Raw genomic sequence first — 27154 nt, forward strand, 5'->3', positions numbered from 1 at the left:
GTATGCCAATATTGTTTTTTTTTTTAAATACACTGTTTTCAAATTTTTATAATTGACTTTCATGAATTAAATGGCTGGCTGTTCTTGCAGGTGTTAAAGAGCAAAACTCAAACACAAATGAACCATTGCTTCAGACTGAAGAAAGCTAAACAAGCACATCCAGGTAAGTGTGCCACATTTTGACAGATTGGTAAGTTGGAAACATGCTTTGTATCAAGTAACATACGTTTTTATCATTATGTGCAGTCCCTTCATATATACACTTTCTGGAGATATTACTATCCTTACAATGATGGGGTGTTGATTCGTTCTGGCTCAAATTGTTCAGCATGCATGAAGCTGGCAGAATTTCAATTTATAACTAACATATATGAATTGCAGGATTCATTTTTCTTCTTTCTTTTTCATTTACATTTTACTTGATTCTTCCTTTTAGTTCAGCATGAGCTTGCTTATCCTAAAAGAAGGGCATCTGGCAAAAGTGATGTTTCTTTCACTCAGACTTCATCTAGTGTAAAGAAAAAAAGCAGACAGATGCCTCAAGGTATGGAACTGTTTCAGTATGTCTTTAGCTGCCAAAATTTCAATGTGTATTGCACCTCATAGACTATGACTTTATGATGTCTATTTAAACAATAATGAACGACCCGCCAACCCATAATGGACGAAAGCTTACTCCATTATGAGTTGACAAAGAATTTATTATTGTTATTTTTTGAAGCATTTTCAATATCAGTGGATTTGCTGCCACTAAAAAATGGAAAATTTCGAGAAAAATCCACAGTGAACAGAACTATTTCGCAGTCACTGGCCTGTGAATCTGAACAATTTAAAATGTCTTTCTGAAAATTGTATTCACAATCTCATATGGCAAACTAAGAAAGAAACTAGTTTTTATCCATCAAATATTCTTGTAATTAAATAATTTACAGTGTGGTGTGGAGTAGCATTGTAGTGGTCGCCCGAGTGAACGGCACACAGTGACTAGTACTTTTGGTGTCCGTCACGACCTTGCACTATGCTATGCTAGACCGCCGCCTATGGACTGACGGAATTGACTGTGCGTAGGAGTGTGTACCATGGGTACATGTACGTTGTCGTATTGTTACCCAATCCAGCAAGTGTTTTCAAACCATTGAGGTGGATTTTATTGGCTACAGTCCTGTAATAGCTATTTTCAAATGCTACGAGAGGCCCATGATTTGATGAATACTTCAAGCCAAACGAATGCGTAGCGAGTGAGTGAACATGGCTGGAAAGCTAGTGGGTGTTAGCCATCCTACAAACAGTGATTTTAATCTTGCTGTATAAATAACAAGTCATTGTTAACGACACAGTCCCCGTCCAAAATTTTGTGATTTGACATATCAATTTGATGCTGATGAAGTCATTGAGATTAGATTGAAACCATTAATAGGAGATGATTTGTAAAAAAAATATGATTTATTGCTTTTACATGAGAATTGGACAATCATATTGAATCAAATTACAAAAATAATGTTCGTGTTGATGTATCTATTGGTATACTGTTTTTGTACAAAATTTAAACAGAAATATTCATTGCATTCATAGGAAAGTAGGCATGGGTACCATGAAAAACAAAATGGCCGCCATATTTGTTTGAATCACGAAAAAAGTATGACGTGCACATATAACCAAATGTGTATGATCATCATAATCCAAATCGACCCAGTCATCTTTGAGAAACAGCCTTGGACATGTGAAAATGACGATTTAGTGCTTTTACATTAAAATTGGGCATCGGCCAGCCATATTGAATTGAATCACAAAAACCATGCTGGTGCAGATGTATCTCTTGGTATACTATCTTTGTACAAACTTTAAACAGAGACATTCATTGCATTCAAGATAAAGTAGCATGGGTACCATGAAAAACAAGATGGCCGCCATATTTGTTCGAATCACGATAAAAAAATGACGTGCAACTACAAACCAATATGTATGATCATCATACCAACTTTGATCCAAATCGGCCCAGTCATCTCCGAGAAACTGCTGCAGACACGTTTAGGTATCAGAAATAGCAAATTTTACATCCAAAATGGCCACAAGTCGGCCATTTTTGCTCCGATAATAAAGTAACTTGACGCGTATATGTAAGATATTATGTCTTCATGTAAAGTTTGAATGAAATCAGTCAATTGGTGTTTGAGATATAGCTCCGGACGTACATACATACGGATGGACGGACGGACGGACGAATGGAACTAACCCAAAATGATAGTCCCCGTTTTCGGACTTCGTTCGAACGGGGACTAAAAAAAGACACCTGACAACAATCTTGTTTCACAAATAAGTGTAGTACTACTATTCATTTTTCTGTACTCACACTCTGTAAACATAGCAGCATCTGCTTGGATGAATCACCCCGGGTTAACCTTAGTTCATTGACACGATTAGGGACATGACAGCGGCATCAGTCGTGGAATCTAAAAGCATGCCTACTAGATGAAATGCTTCAACCGAGCGTGCTTTAACGTAGAGAGCTAACGAGGATGCTTGCAATTTCTCTTCTTAAATAGTTTCTCCTTTATTCGTTTTCGAAAACTACATTGTAATCAAATCCATGGTACAGGGATCAATAATGGGATACATTATTGCGAATAATCTGCTGCATTGACATCATAAAATCCACTGATATTGATAATGCTATAATATAATTAAATATAAGGTTTACTTTAAAATTGCATTACATCATTTATTACATATCCATGTTGATTTGTTTTTGTTATGTTTGACTGACTGGTGGTCATTTACAAAACCATAAAAAATCAACATAAGAAAATGTCATTTAATTTGAAATTACTCATAGGATATTACTTATATACACCTTGTTTTGATTTTGAGTGATGGCAATTTTTCAACTATTATTTCAAACAACTTCTTTTTGAAAATCTAAACAATTTTGCAGCAACAGATTTTGATTTGCGGCTGTCTATTTACCTTGTTACTTTGTAACAGTAGATTTACTTGATATTTTCTTTTTGTGTTAGGTGCAGAATATAAGATATGGAGTGTTGAAGAAAAGATGGCTGTTAAAAATTATTTTTCGCAAGATATTAGACTTCTACACGTGCCTGGAAAGGCTGCTTGCAGTAGTTGTTTACAACAGAATCCAGTTTTGTGCCATAGGTCCTGGAAAAATGTAAAAGATTGTGTTCGTAATTTGATTACGGTACATAAGAGACGGAAGGATAAATGAATTCTGTTATTTTTGCTGCCAGATGTTATATAATAATGTGGTATACATCAAACTGTAAAGAACTGCTAAAGAGCCGCCAGTTCATATTTGCTACCACACCTGATTCTACATCTCACCTCATCAGGTGCTCGGCCATGGTAGTATTAAACTCTTTTTATAGAAAGGGATTCGTTCCAGCAGGATTATGATTTAAGGTATAGATACAGGTTCTTGGGCACTTGGGAGTGAATTTTGTTTTTTTTTTGCTTTTTTTTATCCAAAGTCTTGGCTATAGATTGTTAAAATTTCGCAGTATTGTGAATAGTGGAACATACTCAAAAGACGATTTTAAATTATAGAAAACAGGTACAAACATTCTCTTTTTTGAATGTTTAGCAAGATTAGGCAAGGCTACATACATAAATAATCAAAAAGAAACATGGTGAAAAAAGTAATGACGGGATCTCCATATTATGCACTATATTTAACTTTTTTCAAAACAATAATAGGTTGTTGTCAAAATAGTGTGAGAATTTCAAGACAAACTGACAAAAACTGTGGAAGCTAATTAATTTCCAATCTCTGTGACTAACCAGAAAACACGAACGGAGATAATGCCTGTTTTATGAAAGTGACGTTAATCGTCTACAAAAATGGCTATTGCATCACAACGACATGCCAAAATCCATCATACATCGATGCTTGCTGATGTTCAATCGTCAGATAAAAAATAAAATAAAAATATTTACAATTCAAGCGAAACGGACGTAAAATTGTCTGCAGAGTCAACACCTTGCGCGAAAACTGTCACGGTGTCGTGTTATCATTTCCACTGAGGGAGGGGCACAATGGATCACGTAAAGCTGATGAGATATTCATACAGTTATATAAACATTGCGGATTGAGTCTAAATTTACTTTCCCTCAAACCTTAAAAAAAATACATTGTATGACTCAGTTTTTCGTGATCTCCAGTGAAATGGACCATGCAAAGTTAGACGACCAGTTTGAAATGGGCCGTAATATTTTGCTACACAACGGCTATTTGCAGTTTTTACTACTCAATTGGTCAACTGCCTGTGAGAAAAAATCTAAATGGGAGGGAAAATATTGTAAATCGAGACAGGTTTCATTCAACTAAAGATGAGATGGGTCGATAAAAATTAAACGAACCCTGACCTCTGGAAGTACCTGATTTATAGAGTGCCTTAGTACCAGAGGTTGCAGAGCATACATACAACGTACTTTTCGACATCGCTACAGGTGCATGCTAGCTGACAAGGGGGTTTCTGATTGAGGTAACCAAGATGGCATCACAGAGTGCTTCATTTTTCCGTGGTGCTTAAAAACAGAATCTTGTTGGCAATTTTTCTGTAATTTCCAGGGTATATTTTTATTTTTAATTAACCGAGCATTTTACGAGCATGCCATTGAAAAGTTATCGATACAGCACAGCAATGGTGTTTATCCATTGCATTGCAATGCTATCAGCAGGGTGATCTCTACAGCAAAACGAAAAATGTTTACTTTGTATACTTCAGTTTTAAAATACCTTGGGAGAAAAAAAATGTGTGAAAACAAAAATATTTAGTAATATAACAATATGCCAGGCTAGAAGTTGTTGACATGTTGCGAGATAAGGGTGAAACTGTTTACTTATCATTTACAACTGTAAGCAACGTAAACAAACTTCGGGACATTTAATCACATGCCTCGGTTCCCTCTATTTTAAAATCGTTTTTTTGAGTGTTTCAGCATTGACAATGCTCCAAAATTTTAACATTATCTAGCCAAGACTGTCTGGGTAAGAAAAAGCAAAAAAAAAAATAATTCACTCAAAGTGCCCACGAACATGCATCTATACCTTAAGGCCACTTCATTGTTATTGCAATGAATCTCACACTGTCAGATATTGTGGTCAAATCTATGCAAGTTGTTGTAACCTTTGCAGTTGGGTCATACCTTCATTAATTTCATTAATATAGAAACAGTGACAGGTTCTTAAAGCGACAATAGATTTTGAAAGTTTTTGTTTAAATATACCTACATAAAGATTACCAAAATACTGTTTTAGACATAATTGCGTGGAGATCGGTCAGCCTTTCAAGCTGGGAACGTATTTGACCCAGGGCCTTCAGTAAGTTATACTGTAATTTTTCATTAAAACTGGAATTCAATAGATGGAGACCATAACGCAACCGTGCCCCCCCCTTATTTCACTGACAATGATTTAATGTACAATGTCCGTTTATGCTATGCTTTCAGTGTCTGCAGGAAATGTTTTATTAAAATGAAAATATCGATAGTTGCAGCTATTGTCATTTTAACTACAGTGGTCACAAAAAATTTATGTCTTTATACTGAACTGAATGTGTGATCAGGTGAAACAAACCTATCTCTGCTACTCAGTAGTATTCTACATGTGCACTTGTCCTACATTCTAAAAAACATGTTACACTGATTGGTCTTATGGTAATCATGTCAATCAAAATCATGCTTTGCTCCAAAAGCCAATAGCAAGTTTGAGATATTCTGTGTACATCATTTGTTACTTAGGATGAATTATAAAAACATAATTGGATTCTAGAAATGTAAATGTTATTGAATTGAGCTCAATCTGAAATAAGTGACTGAATTCATGGTTCCATTAATGGAGTTCCTGTGTTCTTTGTTATGATTAATTAATATTTTCATGTATTTCTACCTCCATATATTTTGTTTTTCATTAAATAAATCCTAAAGCAAGGTGGTCGTTGCGCCATGGCCTGGTTGATAATGGACTTGTACCGATGCACACAATGCGTGTGAAATACATTGTTTACGTGTAATTCAAACACCCGCTGCGCCGACCACCACCCTTTAAGTTTATGGGCATAAGCATTTAGATCATTTACAATGATCATTTTGTGCATTTGATCTTAGGTGTACTTGAGTTCCAAACAGGTTTATTCCTTCCACTACCATAGTTATCTGTGGTCATCCACAACATGGTCTTGTTTAAATTTTGGAGTACCGTATGCTCTATCTCACCTAAATTTGGGATGGAAAATTACCACCTTTTCATGCTGGAAGTTTCAAAATAAGAATAAACATTTTGTTTGATATTGCATTCCAACAGAAACGAAAAAATATACTAAAAATATTTACAAATTTTCTATACATAATGCCACATGTGGCTGAGAAAAAACACAACTATGGAAAACTTCCTGCCTTATACTATTAACAAGTACACTTTGATCTCTGCTCATTTCTCATAATGTAAGAAAGGAATATGTATTCCTTCAAACTATTGCAAATAAAGTTGGTTATTAGAAAATAGCGTGATGATATTCTGTGTGAAAGTTGTATCAACCAGATTCCAACCCCATTCCATTTTAGCGAATTCAAAATTTGGAAACAATGCTAGATAAATACTGATACGAGTTCATTGCTCTGAATTACAGTTGCAGTTTATGCAACTATCAGTGTTGTCCCCTACTGGAGATGTACATTGCCATTATGTACAAAAAATGTTAAAAAGAAATGCTTGCTTCCCTAATAAAATTGTACAGAACGAGAGGGGAGCAGCTACCTTCCCTACCCAATTTTCAGCACCACTAAGTTATTGAACGATGTTGTATATACAAAAATATCCACACCTATTTTTATTTATACATTTAATTACTTAACATCCATTGGAATGGATAGATGAAAAGTGACATGACAAAGAAAAAAAAATTAAAAATTTAGGAAGTGTTGCTGTCTAAATTCAAAACAGATTTACAAAAATTAAACTAAAGGTATTCACAGAGATTTATTGCTCAAGCAAATTTGTGAATATTTTGTATACATAAATGGAATGTTTTTGTGCTGGGCATAGACAGGGCAAGGCATCACAAATTGTTTTTCATTTTTTCGATCTGATTTTTGTTACAGAGAAGACATGCCTCGCATTTGCTGGTAACTGAGTGTACGAGTTTCAATTCTCTATAACAATTAAACTGCCATTTGTGAATTGCACTTATATGTGTGAATGCTATGCTATTGTTCATATCAGTTCGAGGACATGTGAAGTGACACTTTGCACATGTGGGAGTGACACCCCCGAGATTTTCCACGTCCTCTGAAAAAAAATCGCGTCCTCAGAAAGGAGGTCCTCAGTATGATAGTCAAACGCAGGTCCTTGAAGAAATGGTCTGATTGCTAAACTCTACTAACCCATGTATACCTACAATAATATTATATTATGTAATTAAATATCAAGCCTGTAAACCCACTAGAAAGTGACGTCCTCGGAGACTGGTCTAGAAACCGAGTCCTCTGAGCATATAGTAATGCGAGTATGTGTGTGTGTGTGTGTGTGTGTGTGTGTATGTGTATGTGTGTCCGTCTGTTCCACTGATATCTCAAGAACCATACATCAGTTTTTGATGAAACTTGGTGCATAGATGCTCTGGGCCAATGTGCAGATTTGATTAGGTTTTGGTAAAAATCCATGCATATAAATTACCTAATTTGCATGATAATCAGCTGATTTTTAGCTGTTCCATGACTGTTCCACTGATATCTAAAGAACCACTCATTGGATTTTGATGAAACTTGGCACACATATGCTCCAAACTAATGCGCAGATTTGATTAGTTTTGGGTAAAAATCTGCAATATTAATTACCTAATTTGCATAATGATTAATCAATTTTCGGCTTTTCCACTGATATCTCAAGTACTAATCATCACATTTCAATGAAACTTGGTACATAGATGTCATAGGACACTGCACAAACCTGATAGTTCTTAGGGTAATATCAGTAGATATTAATTACCTAATTAGCATAATTAATTAATTTTCAGCTTTTGATATTTCTGTAGTAATTGTCACATTTCAGTGAAACTTGGTACATAGATGTCATAGGACACTGCACAGACCTGATAGCTTTTAGGGTAATATCAGTATATATTAATTAGCTAATTTGCATAATTAATTAATTTTCAGCCTTTGATATTTCAAGTAGTAATCATCACATTTCAATGACACTTGGTACATAGATGTCATAGGACACTGCACAGACCTGATAGTTCTTAGGGTAGTAGGAGTACATATTAATTACCTAATTTGCATAATTAATTAATTTTCAACTTTTGAGATATCAAGTAGTAATCGTCATATTTCAATGAGACTTGCTACATAGATCTTCTAGGATTATGCAGAGACCTGATTAGTTTTAATTGGATATTAATTACCTAATTTGCATAATGTTCCACTGATATATAAAGAACCACAAATTGGATTTTAATGAAACTTTTAAAGAGAACTATGCAGAAACCCAATTATTTTTTGGTAAATATTTATGCTTATTAATCTCCTAATTAACATAATTAATTATTAAACACTGATATCTCAATTACTAATCATCACATTTGAATAAAATTTGGTACATAAATGCTTTAGAACAATAGAGGTCTGATTAATTTTGGGTTAAAATTTGTTCATATTAATTCTCTAATTGGCATAATAATTCATAATTTTTTTGTTCTGTTCTGTTCATATTAGTTACCTGATTTACATAATTAGTTTTCAGCTTTTCCATCAATATCTCATGTACAAGTAATTTTTAATTAATTTTTAATGTGTCTTCAATACTCTCAGCACATGGGAGTTCTTTCTAAGCTTTCTTTGATTATATGTAAATTGCATTGGGTATGCACAAAGGTGGTCACTTTGAACAGATGGTTTGACTATACCATAATTTTTGTATTAATTAGATCATAAACAAATAATTTGTCAATTGTCATATGACAAATTTTCAATTACATTTTGGAGTGAATAAATTAAGAGTAGATTTCAATCAGTGCTAACATGACTGCAGAATTAAAAATGTCATTGGAGGTCATTTATAACTGAGAAATAGTGGAGCATGGAAACATAGAAAGACTTGTCTCTTGTAATGCTCGTTGATAATTGGGTGAATATATTGTAGTTGAATGTGGCAATTTCCTGCCAAGTCGGTTGAATAGGATGAGGACATTTTAGCCAAATTTAGATGGTACTATTAATAAAATTACCAAGCAAGAAAAAATTGTCTAAATACAGTAGTTTTATCAGTGTTTTTATTTATTCACTGAAATTGACTTGGTGCATACATTTCAGTTGTGAAAAAGCAAGACACACATTAACTATAAATAAATCACGAATACTATAATGGTACATATTAGTTGTTAAAACCTTGAATGTACAACCAGTTACACATCAAGAATAAATTCATATTTAAAATAAATTTCAAAACAATTCTTAGTGAATATGTTGGCAGGAGTTACATGAGCGTACACATACTGAATTTTGATATTAAAAACTGAAGTTCTCTGTTTTAAAACTTTGTTTGAAATTAAAAACCTATTTTAAGAACAAACTCAAACTATTGTTGTGTACAGTGTAATAAAAAACCACTAAATAAGTACTGTATGGATTTTTGTTTAATGATTCATTACTCCAATTAAAGGGCACTGGTGATACAGACAAGTGGAATTTGTGTTAGGAAACAGTGATTTTGATCTTTGAATTTGAGACATTCTGTGCATCCCAATCATCCCAGAAATTACCTAGTTAAGCCTTTGTAGTGTCTTTTTTTTTGTACATGTATTTCAAAATAATCTTTGCCATTTCTTTGTCAATATTTGAACTATACCTTGTGCATGTGCAGCACAATGAGCAATGGCCTTTAATTGATAAAAATTTCACTAAAAAAGATAAATTCTTGTTAACACATGATACTGTCAATTCATAATGATGCATATATTGTTTAAATTATTAAAATCACCCACAAGATTACTCTATAATATGTTTTATTTTATTATGCTTCAATCTTGAGGCATTGTAAAGTGTGGAATCCTGATTTGTAAATTACCTTTATACCTGAGATTTGTTTATTTACACCAAACTGTGCACAAAACTTTTTTAATATTAACTGTGTATTTCATTGACTTTATAAAGGTGGTACTCCTAATTACTGCATTTCTAATATTCAATTGTTCATGTCCAAAGTCATTAGATTTGTTCTTTAGGCATTTATGATATGTACCATTATTTTCTCTTAGAGAATGAATTTCATAACTTATTATTATTAATCTAAGAGTTGGCTCATAAAAACATTTATATTGGGTATGTATATATATCTAATTTGGATAAGAAGATCCTAAATTATTTACTATGTTACTTAAATTTTAATTGCATGAACATTTCTTTAGAAGACTAGGTGAAGTCATGGAGGTATAAACAGACTCCATGGTCAAGTTTATCTCAAAAGGCAATTACTGGTACTCTGGGAAACTTGACCTTGACCCTGATATGCACATTTGCATGGATATGTTGCTCTCAAGGTGAACTTGGCTGTGAAGATTGCAGCACTATATAGATGGACCAGTTTTTCTTTTCAAATCACCTTGAAATATTGGCATACACCATATTTTGGCCTTGAGATGCTTATTAGTTATTACCCTTAAAAATAAGTATACATATAATACTGATATATGTCTGTAGACTTAAGGTACAGGTATGCACTCAATAGTCTGTTAGACATGTGTAATAAATTATATAATGCAAAGTCTGATAAATAAGACGATAGTCAAAGCCACAATTCATATGTTGGATCAAAAAGGATGTTGCCTTTCTTTTAATTTTTTTAAATCAATATCCTTTACCCCATTCCATGCTGAATTTTAGAAGATAACAAAAATATATGCCAAAAACAGGTCAGTAAGTTTGAATAGATCAATTCCATGAATTGTTAGAATAGGTACTTAGTCATGTAACCAAAAATATGCTTTTTTAAGCACAAGTCATCAAAAAAAAGTTTGGTTAAAAAAAAATAAAGCCTTGCCTTATTTTTTGAAAGGAAATTTATTGAGTATGATTTATGCGAGACAACTACGCAGCTGTAAAAGAATTAAGTTGGATGTAATGGATAACCCACAAGAAATAGTATATCCTTTAATATCTCTTCCTTGCTTTTTTTTTGCCCTTTCCTTCACTTTTTCCTTCTTCTTTTACGATCCCATTTTTTTGCACTTTCTGCTTAGGGACGCCATTCTGTTTTGACTTGCCCCCACCACGTCGTCTTTTTGGAGTCTTCTTCATGTACTTGACAATGAAGAATACAAGAATGGTGGCGAGATAAGGAGCAACCCAATATACCAATAAATGTTCATATACTGGGTGGTCGGCACAGTTGAATGTAAAAGCTGTGGCAAGGGCTGGGTTTAAAAACATTCCAGTATATTGAGCACCTGTGTTGGAGAGAGGAAAAAAATATAAATTAGTTAATTATGAGAAATGATAGCATTGAGTACTTGTAAAACCATTTATTTTTCACTGACATTTGATTTAACTATTTGATCAATTTCACTGGGTTTACTAGTGTAGCAGGGAAGCAAGTATTTACCTTGCTGTATCCACAGTAGATTACAGTTGCGTAATAAACTATTATTATTATAATTTAGTGAATTTCACTTATCAACAAAAATAGCAAAATAAAAAAACTGAATATTTAATTTACAGTATGAACTTACTGTACAATGGCTAGTTGAAGGATAAAAAACCACAAGGGAGTGACTGATAGAACACTTTAAACAGTTATAAAACTAATCTCAAATTGTACACTATACATAGAACCACGGTCCCTTCACAAGGGAGTGACTGATAGAACACTTTAAACAGTTGTAAAACTAATCTCAAATTGTACACTATACATAGAACCACAGTCCCTTCACAAGGGAGGGACTGATAGAACACTTTACTTTAAACAGTTAGAAAACTAATCTCAAATTGTACACTATACATAGAACCACAGTCCCTTCACAAGGGAGGGACTGATAGAACACTTTAAACAGTTAGAAAACTAATCTCAAATTGTACACTATACATAGAACCACGGTCCCTTCACAAGGGAGGGACTGATAGAACACTTTAAACAGTTAGAAAACTAATCTCAAATTGTACACTATACATGTACATAGAACCACAGTCCCTTCACAAGGGAGGGACTGATAGAACACTTTAAACAGTTATAAAACTAATCTCAAATTGTACACTATACATAGAACCACAGTCCCTTCACAAGGGAGTGACTGATAGAACACTTTAAACAGTTATAAAACTAATCTCAAATTGTACACTATACATAGAACCACAGTCCCTTCACAAGGGAGGGACTGATAGAACACTTTAAACAGTTTTAAAACTAATCTCAAATTGTACACTATACATAGAACCACAGTCCCTTCACAAGGGAGTGACTGATAGAACACTTTACACAGTTAGAAAACTAATCTCAAAGAGTACACTATACATAGAACCACAGTCCCTTCACAAGGGAGGGACTGATAGAACACTTTAAACAGTTAGAAAACTAATCTCAAATTGTTCATTCATCTTAAATTAATTGAATTTCTACAAGCAGTTGAGATAATGGTTTATATAAAATTGTTATTGCAATTTAAGATGCTACAGCTGCTGTTAATGAGACAGTCTCAATGTGCTGTTACATTGCTAAGAAATGTTCATTCCCCCCCCCCCTCCGTCTTTGTTGAAACAATAAACAAGTTCAACACCTCAAAACTTGAATAAATTAAATTAAATCCATTGTTGTGTATGTGTTGCTACTATACATGTATAAAGATATACAATAGTGAGATTTGCATACTTAATGAAAAATACAATTTTTTTTTTGAAGATTGATGTGCTTATTTTGTGTACGAATCATATTATTTTAACTTTCCCAAAAATCCATGTTTCTGTGTACATACTATGAGGACAAAGACAGTACAGCAGGAGTGCAGTGGAGTTTGATGCAACCACTACTCTCTGAGTGCATACTTTGCAGTACTAGGATTCTTGTAATAACCTTATTATTATACGTATGTCTTTTCCTCCCAGGGATGCTAATGTGCACAATTATTTGGAATTTGCGTTTCCTAATGTGGTAGAATGAAAATACCTAGTGCAATACCACAAAATTACGGCACACTGTAACTTATGCCGTCATGGTGACAGATGTATAATAATATTTATTTGGTTGTTTAGTTTTTTTAATGTCCTGGTGGCATATCACTATACAAATTGCACACTGCATAGTTGAGTGCTGTTTCTATTTTTTGTTTACTAGTATAGATTTATAACTAATAAATTGTCACTGATAAGTACTATAAGTATTCACAATTTATATAACTAATAAATTCCCACTGATAAGTACTATTCACAATTTATATAACTAATAAATTCCCACTGATAAGTACTATTCACAATTTATATAACTAATAAATTCCCACTGATAAGTACTATTCACAATTTATATAACTAATAAATTCCCACTGATAAGTACTATTCACAATTTATATAGTGATTTCTTTTCTATCAGTAGTGAATGTGTTTGCATATAAATGGCAGAAGTATAATGGTATTATGTTTTCAAAATAAAAGCCCTAACACCACATTGTTGATACTGTGAATAAAAGGGCATTAAAACATATGTGTCACAGATCTGTTGCATAAACCATGGAGGTAAAAAGATCTCTTTTTACCTCCATGCATAAACTATCAGAGCTCATAACTAATGAATGTATTGCCACTTTAAAATTGGAATTTTAATATATTATGCTATATAGTTTCTGTAAAGTTAAATTATTTTTTTCATATTTACGAAATTTAATACTGGTCTAGTTGAATAAATTCAACATAATGTGTAAAAAAGACAGTCAAAAAAAAAAAATATTGTCCTCATGAACACCATTAAATCATCAAATCACTAGTAATGAAAATAAACTGTTACAGTATATTGTTAACTACTTTAATTTTCACTTGGAATTTATTTTTGCTGAAGGGATGAGCCGATGAAAATATCCCTTTTTCCTATACTTTACATCCAACTCATCAACAACTTCATATAAGACAGCAAAGTGTCTTTTCAGGGAAAATTAATTCTAGCTAAAATAGTCTTTTACAGTACCGGTAATATTATTATGCTTACCTGCCAGAGTGAATGACACTACCAAGATGGCAAACACTATGCCAGCAAAGTTCTTTCCACCAAATTCAAATCCAGCCTGAAAGCGAATGACCATCGTGGCAGAGAATTCAGCCATCATGCCAAGAGCCATTGTAGTTTGCATGGCTGACGGACATTGCTGTGTTGCCTGTGTCTCGATGATTTCCATATGGTGTTCCAATATACCAATGCTCCATATCGACTTGAGGTGAAGCAAGGCAATGAAACCACCCAGAACATTGAATGCAGTTTTGCAAACAGTGGTCAACAGGCTCGTTCTCTTTTGTAAAAAATCGTTCAAAATGCTGCAAGGATTGCCGTGGCCATCGAAGGTCAGCCCGAAGCCAATTGCACAGCAGAACAACAGAGTGGCGAACGCCGAAACCCCATATCTCGGCGCCACGACCATGCCATTCTCGAACACACAGGCGGTCAAATGATACATGCATATCACTTCGCTGACGTAGGGTCGCACAGACTTCGGAAGTAGTTTTCTGTTGACTAGCCGCAATATATGACATACGATAAAGACAACTGCGATGTGGCCAAGGGAAACTGATAGCGGGTAAAGCCAGTCAATACCCAAGTCCTCGAACATATTCTCAACGGCTTCCATATCGCTGACGAGTTAAGTACGATTTTGGTGAAGATAAGAAGTAGTTGTAATAGCTTGTTTCACGCAAACTTATATAGAAGCAGACTGTGACGTGGACACCGAGTTATCAACTCAACAACTACCAGCATTAATCGATAGCTCAGCTGTGCCAAACAAGATAAGAAAATGCCCGTTGTAATAATAATGTTGTCTGCCGCAACGTGGTGTCAGCTCTCATGGAAAACTTTTGTAGTTACAATTAGACTTGGGTTCGAAACAATAACTTAGGACGCTCAGCTGTTGGCCACGATCAGCTGAGACAACAATGGTTCTGAAAAAACAGAAGCCAAACGATTCACAATGCTTTGCTTACCATACGCACACGTATGCGCCGTTCAGGTGACCCATGAACTCTGACCTTCGCATAACTTTGCGACGCTGGTGGAGTCGCGGCGGTTCTTTAAATTTGATACAACTTGGGTATTGGTCAATTCCATTCATTCGGGAGGGATAGGCCGAGCATAAATACTTATGTTTCGTTTCGTTGTGCGCGTCAGTTAAAAAATGTTGTCAAATTTCATGAAATATCATCATGAAACACGTTTTAGAATAAAAATAAAAACCTCTTGGCGCGTCGAGAAACGTGCCTGTTTCAAGTTTATTTTACCCTGCCGATATTCCCATTTCGGGAATTTCAATAAATAATCTTGTGTTTTTCAATCAACTTACAGTAATAAAAATATCACGCGTTTTTTGTATTTGAATTATCGTCACGAGATTGACCATATGAGCATGGTATTCAGATTAAGTTGTCTTACCATGTACTGTGTGAAAGATTATACTATACAGTCTGTAATTTTACAATTTTGTTTTGTTAACATTTTAGTACATTCAAATATTCCCGGTCATGCCGACTCCATTATTATTACGAATGTGATATTAATAAAATAAATTATTTGAATTTGTGCAGTGCAAAATATGTGGAGAGAGGTGGCGACTAGTATGGGGTGGGTGCTCTCAGGTATTCTATAAAAATTGTTGTACATTCGACATTTTTTGTATTTTTGATAACAAAAAATGTAGGATAAAACTCTACATTTCCACAAAACGGTTTTGAAGTTGGGCACTACCATGTAAAAACTGGTCTTACCAATTTACTGTGTATATAGATATAGAAGTTCACTTACTGAACTTAGTTACATGTTATATATAGTGTATATCGATATATTATGCCAGCTATGTCACATCGGTCCCAATCGCTTACAGCCTGGATAAAAATGGTCTCTACAATGTTGTAAGCTAAAATTAAGAGTTTTCACATGCCTTGTCTCGTATCGAACACACCGCAATACTTTATATGTTTTCAAATAATGTTGGTTTGGACATACCTCACACCTGGCCGAATTGAACAACTGACAAGTCCCTGATACCGAGGAATCCAGAGATTATTGGAACAAGCCTGTCTGTTAGCTTAAGCGGGTGGGCCTTTCTGTACAAGGTTGTGACGCCGACTCTATTATAACCGATACATTTACCCGTGTGTCACTGACTTTAAATAATTTAATGTCACCAGGAACAGCATAACCGGGAAGAGAAGGTAAGTAAATGACTAGTGTAGTATCGAGTATGTGTAAATTCATACATTTATGAAAACACTGAACATGAAGCTACACACGTGTACAGTAGTTACGTGTTGCCAATAAAACCGTCCATAAATGTGTTGCTTCATTTTTAGATTGTGTCAGGTGAACACTATTGGGCAGCCGCTGTTGAAATTAAACGCTCGTCTCGGAGAAATGGCGAAAGAACGAAAAGACCATTCGTCTGGTGACGACAATCTCAAAACTCTAAAGTCCAAAGTGCAAAAGCGTGGATCAAAGTGTGGCAAAGTACAGAACGGCATGGAATACAGGAGTCGATCGTCCAATAGTTTAGTGTTAAATATTACTGTCTGCGTGTTGTGCTGCGGTATAATGATTTATATTGTCAGAGACAATTCATCTCTGGATAACAGGGATAACGCGGTAGCTGCTCGCAAGGATCAGGGTGATCCGGCGAAGGAGTCGCATGGAACGGGTGGTGTCATGAACGTACCACGTTCAACAGGTGGCAAAAATACTGAAACTGGCATGGACTCGGATGATCTCAAAGGAAGTGACCAGAATAGCAAGAGGGACACGGGGAAAACTGGAAATGAAAGTAAAATAAAAGCTTCCGACAATCCAACAGAACAAGGAAACGTAAGGGGCTTAAACGTCGACTCGGTTAGCAAGGCGAAGCCTAAAAAGCCTAACAAAAATACGAAAAAGAAAACAATAGACACTAAAAAAAGCCAACCCATCGTGTTACACCCAAATCCGACGAGCAGTTACAACGCACGGGAAAGTGACGAGATGAGAAACTTTAAGGCTTCTACTTTAAAATCTCTAAAGATTCGAAACATTGGCGTCGAAGAACGTGATATTCATTATCGAGAGCTCACTGGCGACCAGCCGAACAATAGCTCGGTTAGGTAAGAAGATTAAAGTTTCAGTTTTTAACGATAGCGTACTAGTTTGTTACGCCAACAGTGGTTATTTCAATGTATCACAATAACTCATAGCTCGTATAACCGTTGTGTGGTCCGCTTTTAATTGAGTAAACAGGCCACGTATATCATTTCACACGTTGTATGGGACCATGTCCCGTATACAATGCTTTGTAGAGTTGTTGGCCATCATTAAAAAAGATGATTAGATTTCCTCGATTTTTACCGACGGTGTATGGTTTCATTTCATGCCCGTGACGTCCTTCACGAAACCCAGATAAAATATATGGCCTAACTACTTTTCACACAAAACACGGGTCAATGATCCGTGACAATTATGATGTTTGGACCATTTACGTTAGTTTTATTCAATGAAAAATATTTCTTTTTATGAAAGAATGCTTAACATGGATTCTTAGTATAAACATTTTTGTTGCAAGCTTTTTGGACAGCATTTCCTGCTTGAAAAATTGAAATAAAATGATAACTCGTGTCTAAAACTATAATTACTATGTCAAACTTTTGAAAAAAAAATGAAACATTTTTCGCTCTGATTTCCTGTGGCGACTGTTCTCGAATGATAAACGTATATTATTAACACTCCTAATATATTAACACTTAGTGACACGCAATACAAATCTCAGTTCTAGAAGACATGTTCGTTTGCATGGCTTTTAAGATTCTCCAGAAAATGTCGGAAGAATCTTTTGAACTTTCGCTTTTTCTCTTTCAGATTATACCTCTTTGACAACTTTCTGAGCTCCGCCGAGTGTTTTGGTCTCATGAACGCGCACAACAATCACGTGTCTGCGGCAAACGGCGAGATCGGGCCAATCATATGCTTCAGTGATGCCGGTTCAATGAGGAATTACATGAACGAGGCTGGCATGACACTTCAGTTAACTGAGAACGATTTCTCTGCAGGTATGATTCCTTCGGTTTGTTATGTGATCGTTTGCAAATTACTTGTTGCTAGCTATGCTGTAAGCTAACACGGGGATTATAATATGCCTGGCTATCCGACGGTGACCTATCACCGTTCCATTGAGTTAATAGTGAGAATCCCCCATTGCGGTTACGCATGATCACAGTCGCATGGAGGAACTGTGGCATGATGTAAACATCAGCAGCAGCACGAATCAGTTGGGCGCCCTCACGTGGAATTATTTAACAACTACTAGTAAACACCCAGTATCCAGGTAAAATGACAGTGGCGGCGAATTGATGTTCGGGCCTCTTCGTCTAACATGTCCAAAAATGGACGTTAACATGTGGCATTTGCGATTCCACTATTGGTCTCTTGAAGGTTCGGTCGAGTCGTTTACAGTAACACACCGAATGACTCGTGCCACTGTGACACATTCCGTCGGCGTTAACGATAACACATTCTCTCATGTCATTTCAGGGATAATAATCCCCGAGAAATACTATTTTGCTTCCACGGTTCTTCGTATACTAATGATTATACTACCCCGACAACTATTTGATTAGCACTGCCAACACCTATTCGATGGAGAAGTACCTGTTATAGATATGTTTGAGGCGTACTCGCACAAAATAATACTCACGTTTCAAAAACAGAAACTTGAATAGTGTTTCCGAGCGTGTAATACTTCGAAAACTACACGCACATCACTGCATATACTTGTACCACAATTAGTTAGTTTTGAACAACATTGTTATCTCATTATATGCACTCTGCCGGTTAAAGTATGCGTTTTGTTCGCATCAAATATCGCTACAGTTTTTTTAAGATTATCGATTTTGAGTCAAGCATGTGTTTCATTACCCACCTTTCAGGTTAATTTGTGATTGTTTTTGTTATGTTTTTGTCTTTACAGTGGTCGTGTCTCACTTCTCAACGATTCTAGCATACTAGTAACACACATAAATACACAAACCATGTTTATTTAGTTTATTTGTTAGTATATCACCACGCATTCTTCATTTAGTTCGCCGCAATTTATCAAGCAGGTAAAGCCACATCCTTGTCAGTCAGAGTCCGTTGATTCTGCCTCAAGCGCGCCACTTCATGGGGAATATGTTTACACCGACACTGAAGCCAATACTGGGTTATTTATTACATTGTTTAAATGTGTATCGAGAGGTAATATTTTTTAATGACACTGGCAATGAGTTCCAGAATAAGGTACTACTATAAATTACACTGTGTTGACTTTGAGTTAAACGTTTCCTTTCTACAAACAAGTTTGCGTTTTCTACAGATCTTGTACTGTGCGAGTGCTGAATTGGGTCAAAATAATCTAGCACACATCTCGCATGATTATTATTTTTCAGATCAAAAATTAACATTCCTGTTTGTAATTTTCAAAGATCATACATATTTAATATACCTATGTTTTTAAAGAGTGGTTCGGAATGATCATAAAAGTTCGACCAATTAATTAGCCTCACAACTGTTTTTTGTAGAATAAATAGTGGCTTAATGGTTGTTTCATAAGTATGGACCCAAACTTCTATGCAATATGACAAATTTGGTAAAATAAGTGAGTTATAAATCTTTACTAAGATTGATTTAGGAACACAGTGTCTCAATTTTGAAATAATACCCACAATGGGAGTTATCGTTTTAATTAATTTCTGAATATGAAATTTCCATTGCTTCAACATCAACATTTTAGTAATATGAATTTTGAAAAATCTCAAAAATACATTTCACTGCCACTTGAACGCAATTCAAATAATGACAATTTTTTGGGAAATAAGAAATGTGAATATTTTCTTGATATATAACACTGTGCTCAGTGTAATATGCTGAAAAATCACATTTTTATTGATATGAACCCCAATATTGTTACACGTTTTCTGCATAGTGTAATTTCATTTAGAAGAATACTGTGACAATATTTTCCCGATTATTTTAAATTGTATTACAATGCATTTTTGGGAATAAGCTGTTAATTAAGACGGGAATTATCTTACACATCACTGAGGTTTACTCCATTATTGTAGTCACTATTATCAACATCGAATATCGTGGTGCACGTCACGTTTGAAGTAGAAATAATTTATGTACGAATCGTACTCGTCGTTTCCATGGCGATGTTTTCAATAGCGGAACTCTCCCACCCCTCATATACACGCGCAGGGAGTGATCGACGACACCGTGACATTGTTACCGGGCTTTTATTATCAACGAACGCTGATGGCTACATGGATGTGATTCAATCTAGTCACGTCGCGACAGTGTTCGCAGTGATTTTAAATGAGACTCGCATGACGCATGATTATATAACGAAACATGTATACGTTTCTAAATCTATTGTCTCATCACTAACTGCCTGACTGTTGTTGGTCACGAACTATCAACTGAAGATGTACGACTCCTATCATTCGACGCCCTTATAACACACAGCTTTCACGGCAGCACATTCCCATTCAGTCTTTTTAAAGAATTATATTGGTCAATTATAATGTTTCTATAGACCCCAATGCAAAGCAATCTCGAAAAAACATGACAAGCACGCCATCCACTAATGTAACGTAATGCCATATGTCGCTGTGCATAATGTATACCCATGACGCACATGTAAAAATATTTCAAAAAAAAAGTTGTAGTGACTCCATTATTTATATTTGTCATTCAGCTCTGGGGCCAACATGAAGAGTGTATCTGTTTGAGTACATCCCCGGGATGGGACAACCTTTTAAACTGCGCTTTTTAGATGACAGGTATCAATATAGTGTTTTTGATGGAGGGAGAGATGTATGGATGAATGGATGGGTGGAGGAGTGAACTCGCCCACGTCTTTGTTCAATACTAAAGTTAACAATACTGTTCGATATCATCAACATGCACGTCGTCCAACCTGCACCGCCTTCCATGCTATATAGTCGTCAATCTTAAAACATTCAATTTGCTTTCTTCAAGGCTCGTTTGAATACAAGAATAATAATAAAAGTGAAAGTGTTTAAACATCAATGATGTATCAATTAATGCTGCTCTGACATCTTGAACTGATTTCTCGTAACTATGAACTCCGAGTTTTTTTTTCTGATTCTATATTATATTCGTACTCGTCTATTTACTCCGCTGAATACAATGCTCGCCTATCATCGTTTTGTGACATTTGAATTTTTAACTTTTATCAAAATGATCGCGTGAAATATATATATATATATCTGGGCATTTCAGCCTATCAAAATTTTAAATAAAGTTGCATTCTTATTTTGTATTATATACTGTAATCATCATGAGAAATGATAAAATCAGTTGATATGGCAACACATCCTGAAATGTAGGTTCTAAAGCAAGTATGTACTTGACATAGACAAGGTCGTAATATCTGTAATATCAAATGTATTCACTTTGGTCAATTTACTTTATTACGGGGTCCGTGAGTTTCTGTAGATCACACAGAGTGGGAATGCTTACAGGGGTCGGGGTCAGTGTGTTTCTATAGACCATACGAAGTGGGAATGCTTACAGGGGTCGGGGTCAGTGAATTTCTATAGATCATACGAAGTGGGAATGCTTACAGGGGTCGGGGTCAGTGAGTTTCTGCAGATCACAGAGTGGGAATGCTTAGAGGGGTCGGGGTCAGTGAGTTCCAATAGATCATGCAAAGTGGGAATGCTTACAGGGGTCGGGGTCAGTGAGTTTCTGCAGATCACAGAGTGGGAATGCTTACAGGAGTCGGGGTCAGTGAGTTCCTATAGATCATGCAAGGTGGGAATGCTTACAGGGGTCGGGGTCAGTGAGTTTCTATAGATCACACATGATCATGATTTGATCGGCAACAGATCTAGTGTTACAGACCGCTTTTAGAGAAACACTCTCTAATTGGTTCACCGAATTCCATCAGCAAGGAACTGCCGAGACGCGATTCAGAAAGTCAAGCGAACATAGTCTTTTTATACTTTGGACAGACAGTACACAATCCTCAATAGGCATACTCGATTTCCTGTCTCGCTTCTGCTGTACCGTATATAAGTCCAGTTTATGTTTGTATCCTCGACGGTATAGGTTTGGAACAGACCGAGGTAAAATCGCAGTATCCCCGAGCTGGATACAGCCTTGAGAAATGAGTTTGAACTCTGGAAAAGACTCTGAAAACAGAAATGGCGATATGATTGATAAGCTCTTTTACAATCAGAAGGAAAGCAGTTCCTTCACAGCTATAGTTGGTACGGGTAGCACCATCAAAGCCGTATAGGCAGGGTAACTCCATCAAAGCTATATAGGAAGGGTAGCTCCATCAAAGCTATAAAGGAAGGGTAGCTCCATCAAAGCTATAAAGGAAGGGTAGCTCCATCAACGCTATATAGGGAGGGTAGCTATATCAAAGCTATATGGGGAGGGTAGCTGCATCAAAGCTATAAAGGAAGGGTAGCTCCATCAAAGCTATATAGGAAGGGTAGCTCCATAATAGCTATATTGGAAGGGTAGCTCCATAATAGCTATATTGGAAGGGTAGCTCCATAAAAGCTATATTGGAAGGGTAGCTCCATCAAAGCTATATAGAGAGGGTAGCTCCATCAACGCTATATAGGGAGGGTAGCTACATCAAAGCTATATGGGGAGGGTAGCTCCATCAAAGCTATAAAGGAAGGGTAGCTCCATCAAAGCTATATAGGAAGGGTAGCTCCATAAAAGCTATATTGGAAGGGTAGCTCCATCAAAGCTATATAGAGAGGGTAGCTCCATAAAAGCTATATTGGAAGGGTAGCTCCATCAAAGCTATATAGGAAGGGTAGCTCCATCAAAGCTATATAGGAAGGGTAGCTCCATAATAGCTATATTGGAAGGGTAGCTCCATCAAAGCTATATAGGAAGGGTAGCTCCATAAAAGCTATATTGGAAGGGTAGCTCCATCAAAGCTATATAGGAAGGGTAGCTCCATCAAAGCTATATAGGAAGGGTAGCTCCATAATAGCTATATTGGAAGGGTAGCTCCATCAAAGCTATATAGAGAGGGTAGCTCCATAAAAGCTATATTGGAAGGGTAGCTCCATCAAAGCTATATAGAGAGGGTAGCTCCATCAAAGCTATATAGGAAGGGTAGCTCCATCAAAGCTATAAAGGAAGGGTAGCTCCATCAAAGCTATAAAGGAAGGGTAGCTCCATCAACGCTATATAGGGAGGGTAGCTACATCAAAGCTATATGGGGAGGGTAGCTCCATCAAAGCTATAAATGAAGGGTAGCTCCATCAAAGCTATATAGGAAGGGTAGCTCCATAAAAGCTATATTGGAAGGGTAGCTCCATCAAAGCTATATAGAGAGGGTAGCTCCATAAAAGCTATATTGGAAGGGTAGCTCCATCAAAGCTATATAGGAAGGGTAGCTCCATCAAAGCTATATAGGAAGGGTAGCTCCATAATAGCTATATTGGAAGGGTAGCTCCATCAAAGCTATATAGGAAGGGTAGCTCCATAAAAGCTATATTGGAAGGGTAGCTCCATCAAAGCTATATAGGAAGGGTAGCTCCATCAAAGCTATATAGGAAGGGTAGCTCCATAATAGCTATATTGGAAGGGTAGCTCCATCAAAGCTATATAGGAAGGGTAGCTCCATCAAAGCTATATTGGAAGGGTAGCTCCATCAAAGCTATATAGGAAGGGTAGCTCCATAATAGCTATATTGGAAGGGTAGCTCCATCAAAGCTATATAGGAAGGGTAGCTCCATAAAAGCTATATTGGAAGGGTAGCTCCATCAAAGCTATATAGAGAGGGTAGCTCTATAAAAGCCATATAGGGAGGGTAGCTCCATTAAATATATAGAGAGGGTAGCTCCATCACAGCCATATAGGGAGATTAGCACCATCAAAGCTACATAGGGAGGGTAGCTCCATGAAAACCATGTAGGGAGGGTAGCTCCATCAGCGCTATATTGGGAGGTTAGCTCCTTTAAAGCCATATAGGGAGGGTAGCTCCATCAAAGATATATATAGGCAGGGTAGCTCCATCAACAAGAACACAGGAGTTTTGCTTGCAGAGGGGTAGCTCCATCACAATCACAGAGAGAGGGTAGTTCATCACAGTCATAGAGAGAGGGTAGCTCATCACAGGCATAGACAGAGGGTAACTTCATCACAATCATAGAGAGGGTAGCTCCATCACAGTCATAGAGAGAGGGTAGCTCCATCACAGTTATAGAGTGAAGGTAGCTCCATCACAGTCATAGACATAGGGTAGCTACATCACAGTCATAGAGAGAGGGAAACGCCATCATAGTCATAGAGAGAGGGTAGCTCGATCACAGACATAGACAGAGGGTAGCTCCATCACAGTCATAGACAGAGGGTTGCTCCATCACAGTCATACACGGGAAACGGAAACGATGAGTTTAATGTAAAATATAAGAAGGAAAGTATATTCGCTGGATTTTATTTTCACTGAATGAATAAACAAAATAAACTTAAAATAATCTATTAACAAATTTAATTAGTTTGCTTGCCGATGTACATCGTCATTAACTTCATCTGACCATTTGATCTATCATGACCATAATTTGATCTGCAACAGATCTAGTGTTACAGACCGCTTTCAGGAAAACGCTCTCTAATTGGTTCACCGAATTCCGTCAGTAAGGAACTGCCGAGACGAGATTCAGAAAGTCAAGCGAACATAGTCTTTTTATACTTTGGACAGACAGTACACAATCCTCAATAGCCATACTCGATTTCCTGTCTCGCTTCTGCTGTACCGTATATAAGTCCAGTTTATGTTTGTATCCTCGACGGTATAGGTTTGGAACAGACCAAGGTAAAATCGCAGTAACCCCCAGCTGGATACAGCCTTGATAAATGAGTTTGAACTCTGGAAAAGACTCTGAAAACAGAAATGGCGATATGATTGTTAAGCTCTTTTACAATCATAGAGGGAAAGCAGTTCCTTCACAGCTACAGCTGGTACGGGTAGCATCAAAGCCGTATAGGCAGGGTAACTCCATCAAAGCTATATAGGGAGGGTAGCTCCATTAAAGCTATAGAGAGGGTAGCTCAATGAAAGCCATATAGGGAGGGTAGCTCCATCAACGCTATATAGGGAGGGTAGCTCCATCAAAGCTATAAAGGAAGGGTAGCTCCATCAAAGCCGTATAGGAAGGGTAGCTCCATTAAAGCTATAGAGAGGGTAGCTCCATGAAAGCCATATAGGGAGGGTAGCTCCATCAACGCTATATAGGGAGGGTAGCTCCTTTAAAGCCATATAGGGAGGGTAGCTCCTTCAAAGATATATAGGCACGGTAGCTCCATCAAAGCTATATAGGAAGGGTAGCTCCATATAAGCCATATAGGGTAGGGTAGCTCAAATAAAGCTATATAGGCAGGGTAACTCCATCAAAGCTACACAGGGACGGTAGCTCCATTAAAGCTATAGAGAGGGTAGCTCAATGAAAGCCATATAGGGAGGGTAGCTCCATCAACGCTATATAGGGAGGGTAGCTCCATCAAAGCTATAAAGGAAGGGTAGCTCCATCAAAGCCGTATAGGAAGGGTAGCTCCATTAAAGCTATAGAGAGGGTAGCTCCATGAAAGCCATATAGGGAGGGTAGCTCCATCAACGCTATATAGGGAGGGTAGCTCCTTTAAAGCCATATAGGGAGGGTAGCTCCTTCAAAGATATATAGGCACGGTAGCTCCATCAAAGCTATATAGGAAGGGTAGCTCCATATAAGCCATATAGGGTAGGGTAGCTCAAATAAAGCTATATAGGGAGGGTAGCTCCATAAAAGCCATATAGGGAGGTTAGTTCCATTAAATATATACAGAGGGTAGCTCCATCAAAGCCGTATAGGGAGGGTAGCTCCATCAAAGCTATATAGGGTAGGGTAGCTCCATTAAAGCTATATAGGGAGGGTAGCTCCATCAACGCTATATAGGGAGGGTAGCTCCTTTAAAGCCATATAGGGAGGGTAGCTCCTTCAAAGATATATAGGCACGGTAGCTCCATCAAAGCTATATAGGAAGGGTAGCTCCATATAAGCCATATAGGGTAGGGTAGCTCAAATAAAGCTATATAGGGAGGGTAGCGCCATAAAAGCCATATAGGGAGGTTAGTTCCATTAAATATATAGAGAGGGTAGCTCCATCAAAGCCGTATAGAGAGGGTAGCTCCATCAAAGCTATATAGGGAGGGTTGCTCAATAAAAGCTATGAAGGGAGGGTAGCTCCATAAACGCTATTTAGGAAGGGTAGCTCCATAAAAGCTATATAGGAAGGGTAGCTCCATCAAAGCTATATGGGAAGGGTAGCTCCATAATAGCTATATTGGAAGGGTAGCTCCATCAAAGCTATATAGGAAGGGTAGCTCCACAAAAGCTATATTGGAAGGGTAGCTCCATCAAAGCTATATAGAGAGGGTAGCTCCATAAAAGCTATGAAGGGAGAGTAGCTCCATAAACGCTATATAGGAAGGGTAGCTCCGTAAAAGCTATATTGGAAGGGTAGCTCCATAAAAGCTATATAGGAAGGGTAGCTCCATAATAGCTATATTGGAAGGGTAGCTCCATCAAAGCTATATAGGAAGGGTAGCTCCATATAAGCTATATTGGAAGGGTAGCTCCATCAAAGCTATATAGAGAGGGTAGCTCTATAAAAGCCATATAGGGAGGTTAGTTCCATTAAATATATAGAGAGGGTAGCTCCATCACAGCCATATAGGGAGATTAGCACCATCAAAGCTACATAGGGAGGGTAGCTCCATGAAAACCATGTAGGGAGGGTAGCTCCATCAGCGCTATATTGGGAGGTTAGCTCCTTTAAAGCCATATAGGGAGGGTAACTCCATCAAAGCTATATAGGAAGGGTAGCTCCATCAAAGCTATATAGGGAGGGTAGCTCTATAAAAGCCAT

General features: G+C 36.7%; 3 protein-coding genes and 1 long non-coding RNA gene across 4 annotated transcripts in view; 2 read left to right on the forward strand and 2 right to left on the reverse strand.

Moving 5' to 3' along the window:
• Window positions 1-83: 83 nt before the first annotated feature.
• Window positions 84-6517, forward strand: LOC146740186 (uncharacterized). The gene is made up of 3 exons (XM_085500971.1): window positions 84-163; window positions 437-544; window positions 3015-6517. The coding sequence occupies exons 1-3, from the start codon at window positions 118-120 to the stop codon at window positions 3221-3223; spliced, it is 363 nt and encodes a 120-aa protein (XP_085357097.1). The 5' UTR covers window positions 84-117; the 3' UTR covers window positions 3224-6517.
• On the reverse strand, window positions 228-15265 carry LOC146740187 (uncharacterized). Its single transcript, XR_014929879.1, has 2 exons — window positions 15184-15265; window positions 228-508 (listed from the first exon to the last, which is right to left on the reverse strand). It is a non-coding gene; the product is annotated as an uncharacterized LOC146740187 (long non-coding RNA).
• On the reverse strand, window positions 9266-15149 carry LOC100366732 (aquaporin-11-like). Its single transcript, XM_002741839.4, has 2 exons — window positions 14198-15149; window positions 9266-11459 (listed from the first exon to the last, which is right to left on the reverse strand). The coding sequence occupies exons 1-2, from the start codon at window positions 14829-14831 to the stop codon at window positions 11164-11166; spliced, it is 930 nt and encodes a 309-aa protein (XP_002741885.1). The 5' UTR covers window positions 14832-15149; the 3' UTR covers window positions 9266-11163.
• Window positions 15266-16606: 1341 nt separating the features above from the next.
• Window positions 16607-27154, forward strand: part of LOC102803100 (uncharacterized) — an 83257-nt gene continuing 72709 nt past the window's right edge. Inside the window, exons 1-2 of the mRNA XM_006825358.3 lie at window positions 16607-17322; window positions 18071-18261. Coding sequence (XP_006825421.3) covers window positions 16607-17322; window positions 18071-18261 — 907 coding nt within the window. The remainder of the gene's footprint in view (window positions 17323-18070; window positions 18262-27154) is intronic.

This window comes from Saccoglossus kowalevskii, chromosome 7 (genome assembly GCF_978046115.1).
Source record: "Saccoglossus kowalevskii chromosome 7, keSacKowa6.1, whole genome shotgun sequence".
Taxonomy (NCBI): domain Eukaryota; kingdom Metazoa; phylum Hemichordata; class Enteropneusta; family Harrimaniidae; genus Saccoglossus; species Saccoglossus kowalevskii.

Bases quoted from the DNA above. Each gene is read 5' to 3' on its own strand.
- LOC100366732 (XM_002741839.4), bottom strand. From the start codon at position 14,831: ATGGAAGCCGTTGAGAATATGTTCGAGGACTTGGGTATTGACTGGCTT. The intron at 11,460-14,197 runs GTAAGCATAATA...TCTCCAACACAG, and splicing joins AGTGTCATTCACTCTGGCAG to GTGCTCAATATACTGGAATG.
- LOC146740186 (XM_085500971.1), top strand. From the start codon at position 118: ATGAACCATTGCTTCAGACTGAAGAAAGCTAAACAAGCACATCCAG. The intron at 164-436 runs GTAAGTGTGCCA...TCTTCCTTTTAG, and splicing joins AGCTAAACAAGCACATCCAG to TTCAGCATGAGCTTGCTTAT. The intron at 545-3,014 runs GTATGGAACTGT...TTTTTGTGTTAG, and splicing joins AAGCAGACAGATGCCTCAAG to GTGCAGAATATAAGATATGG.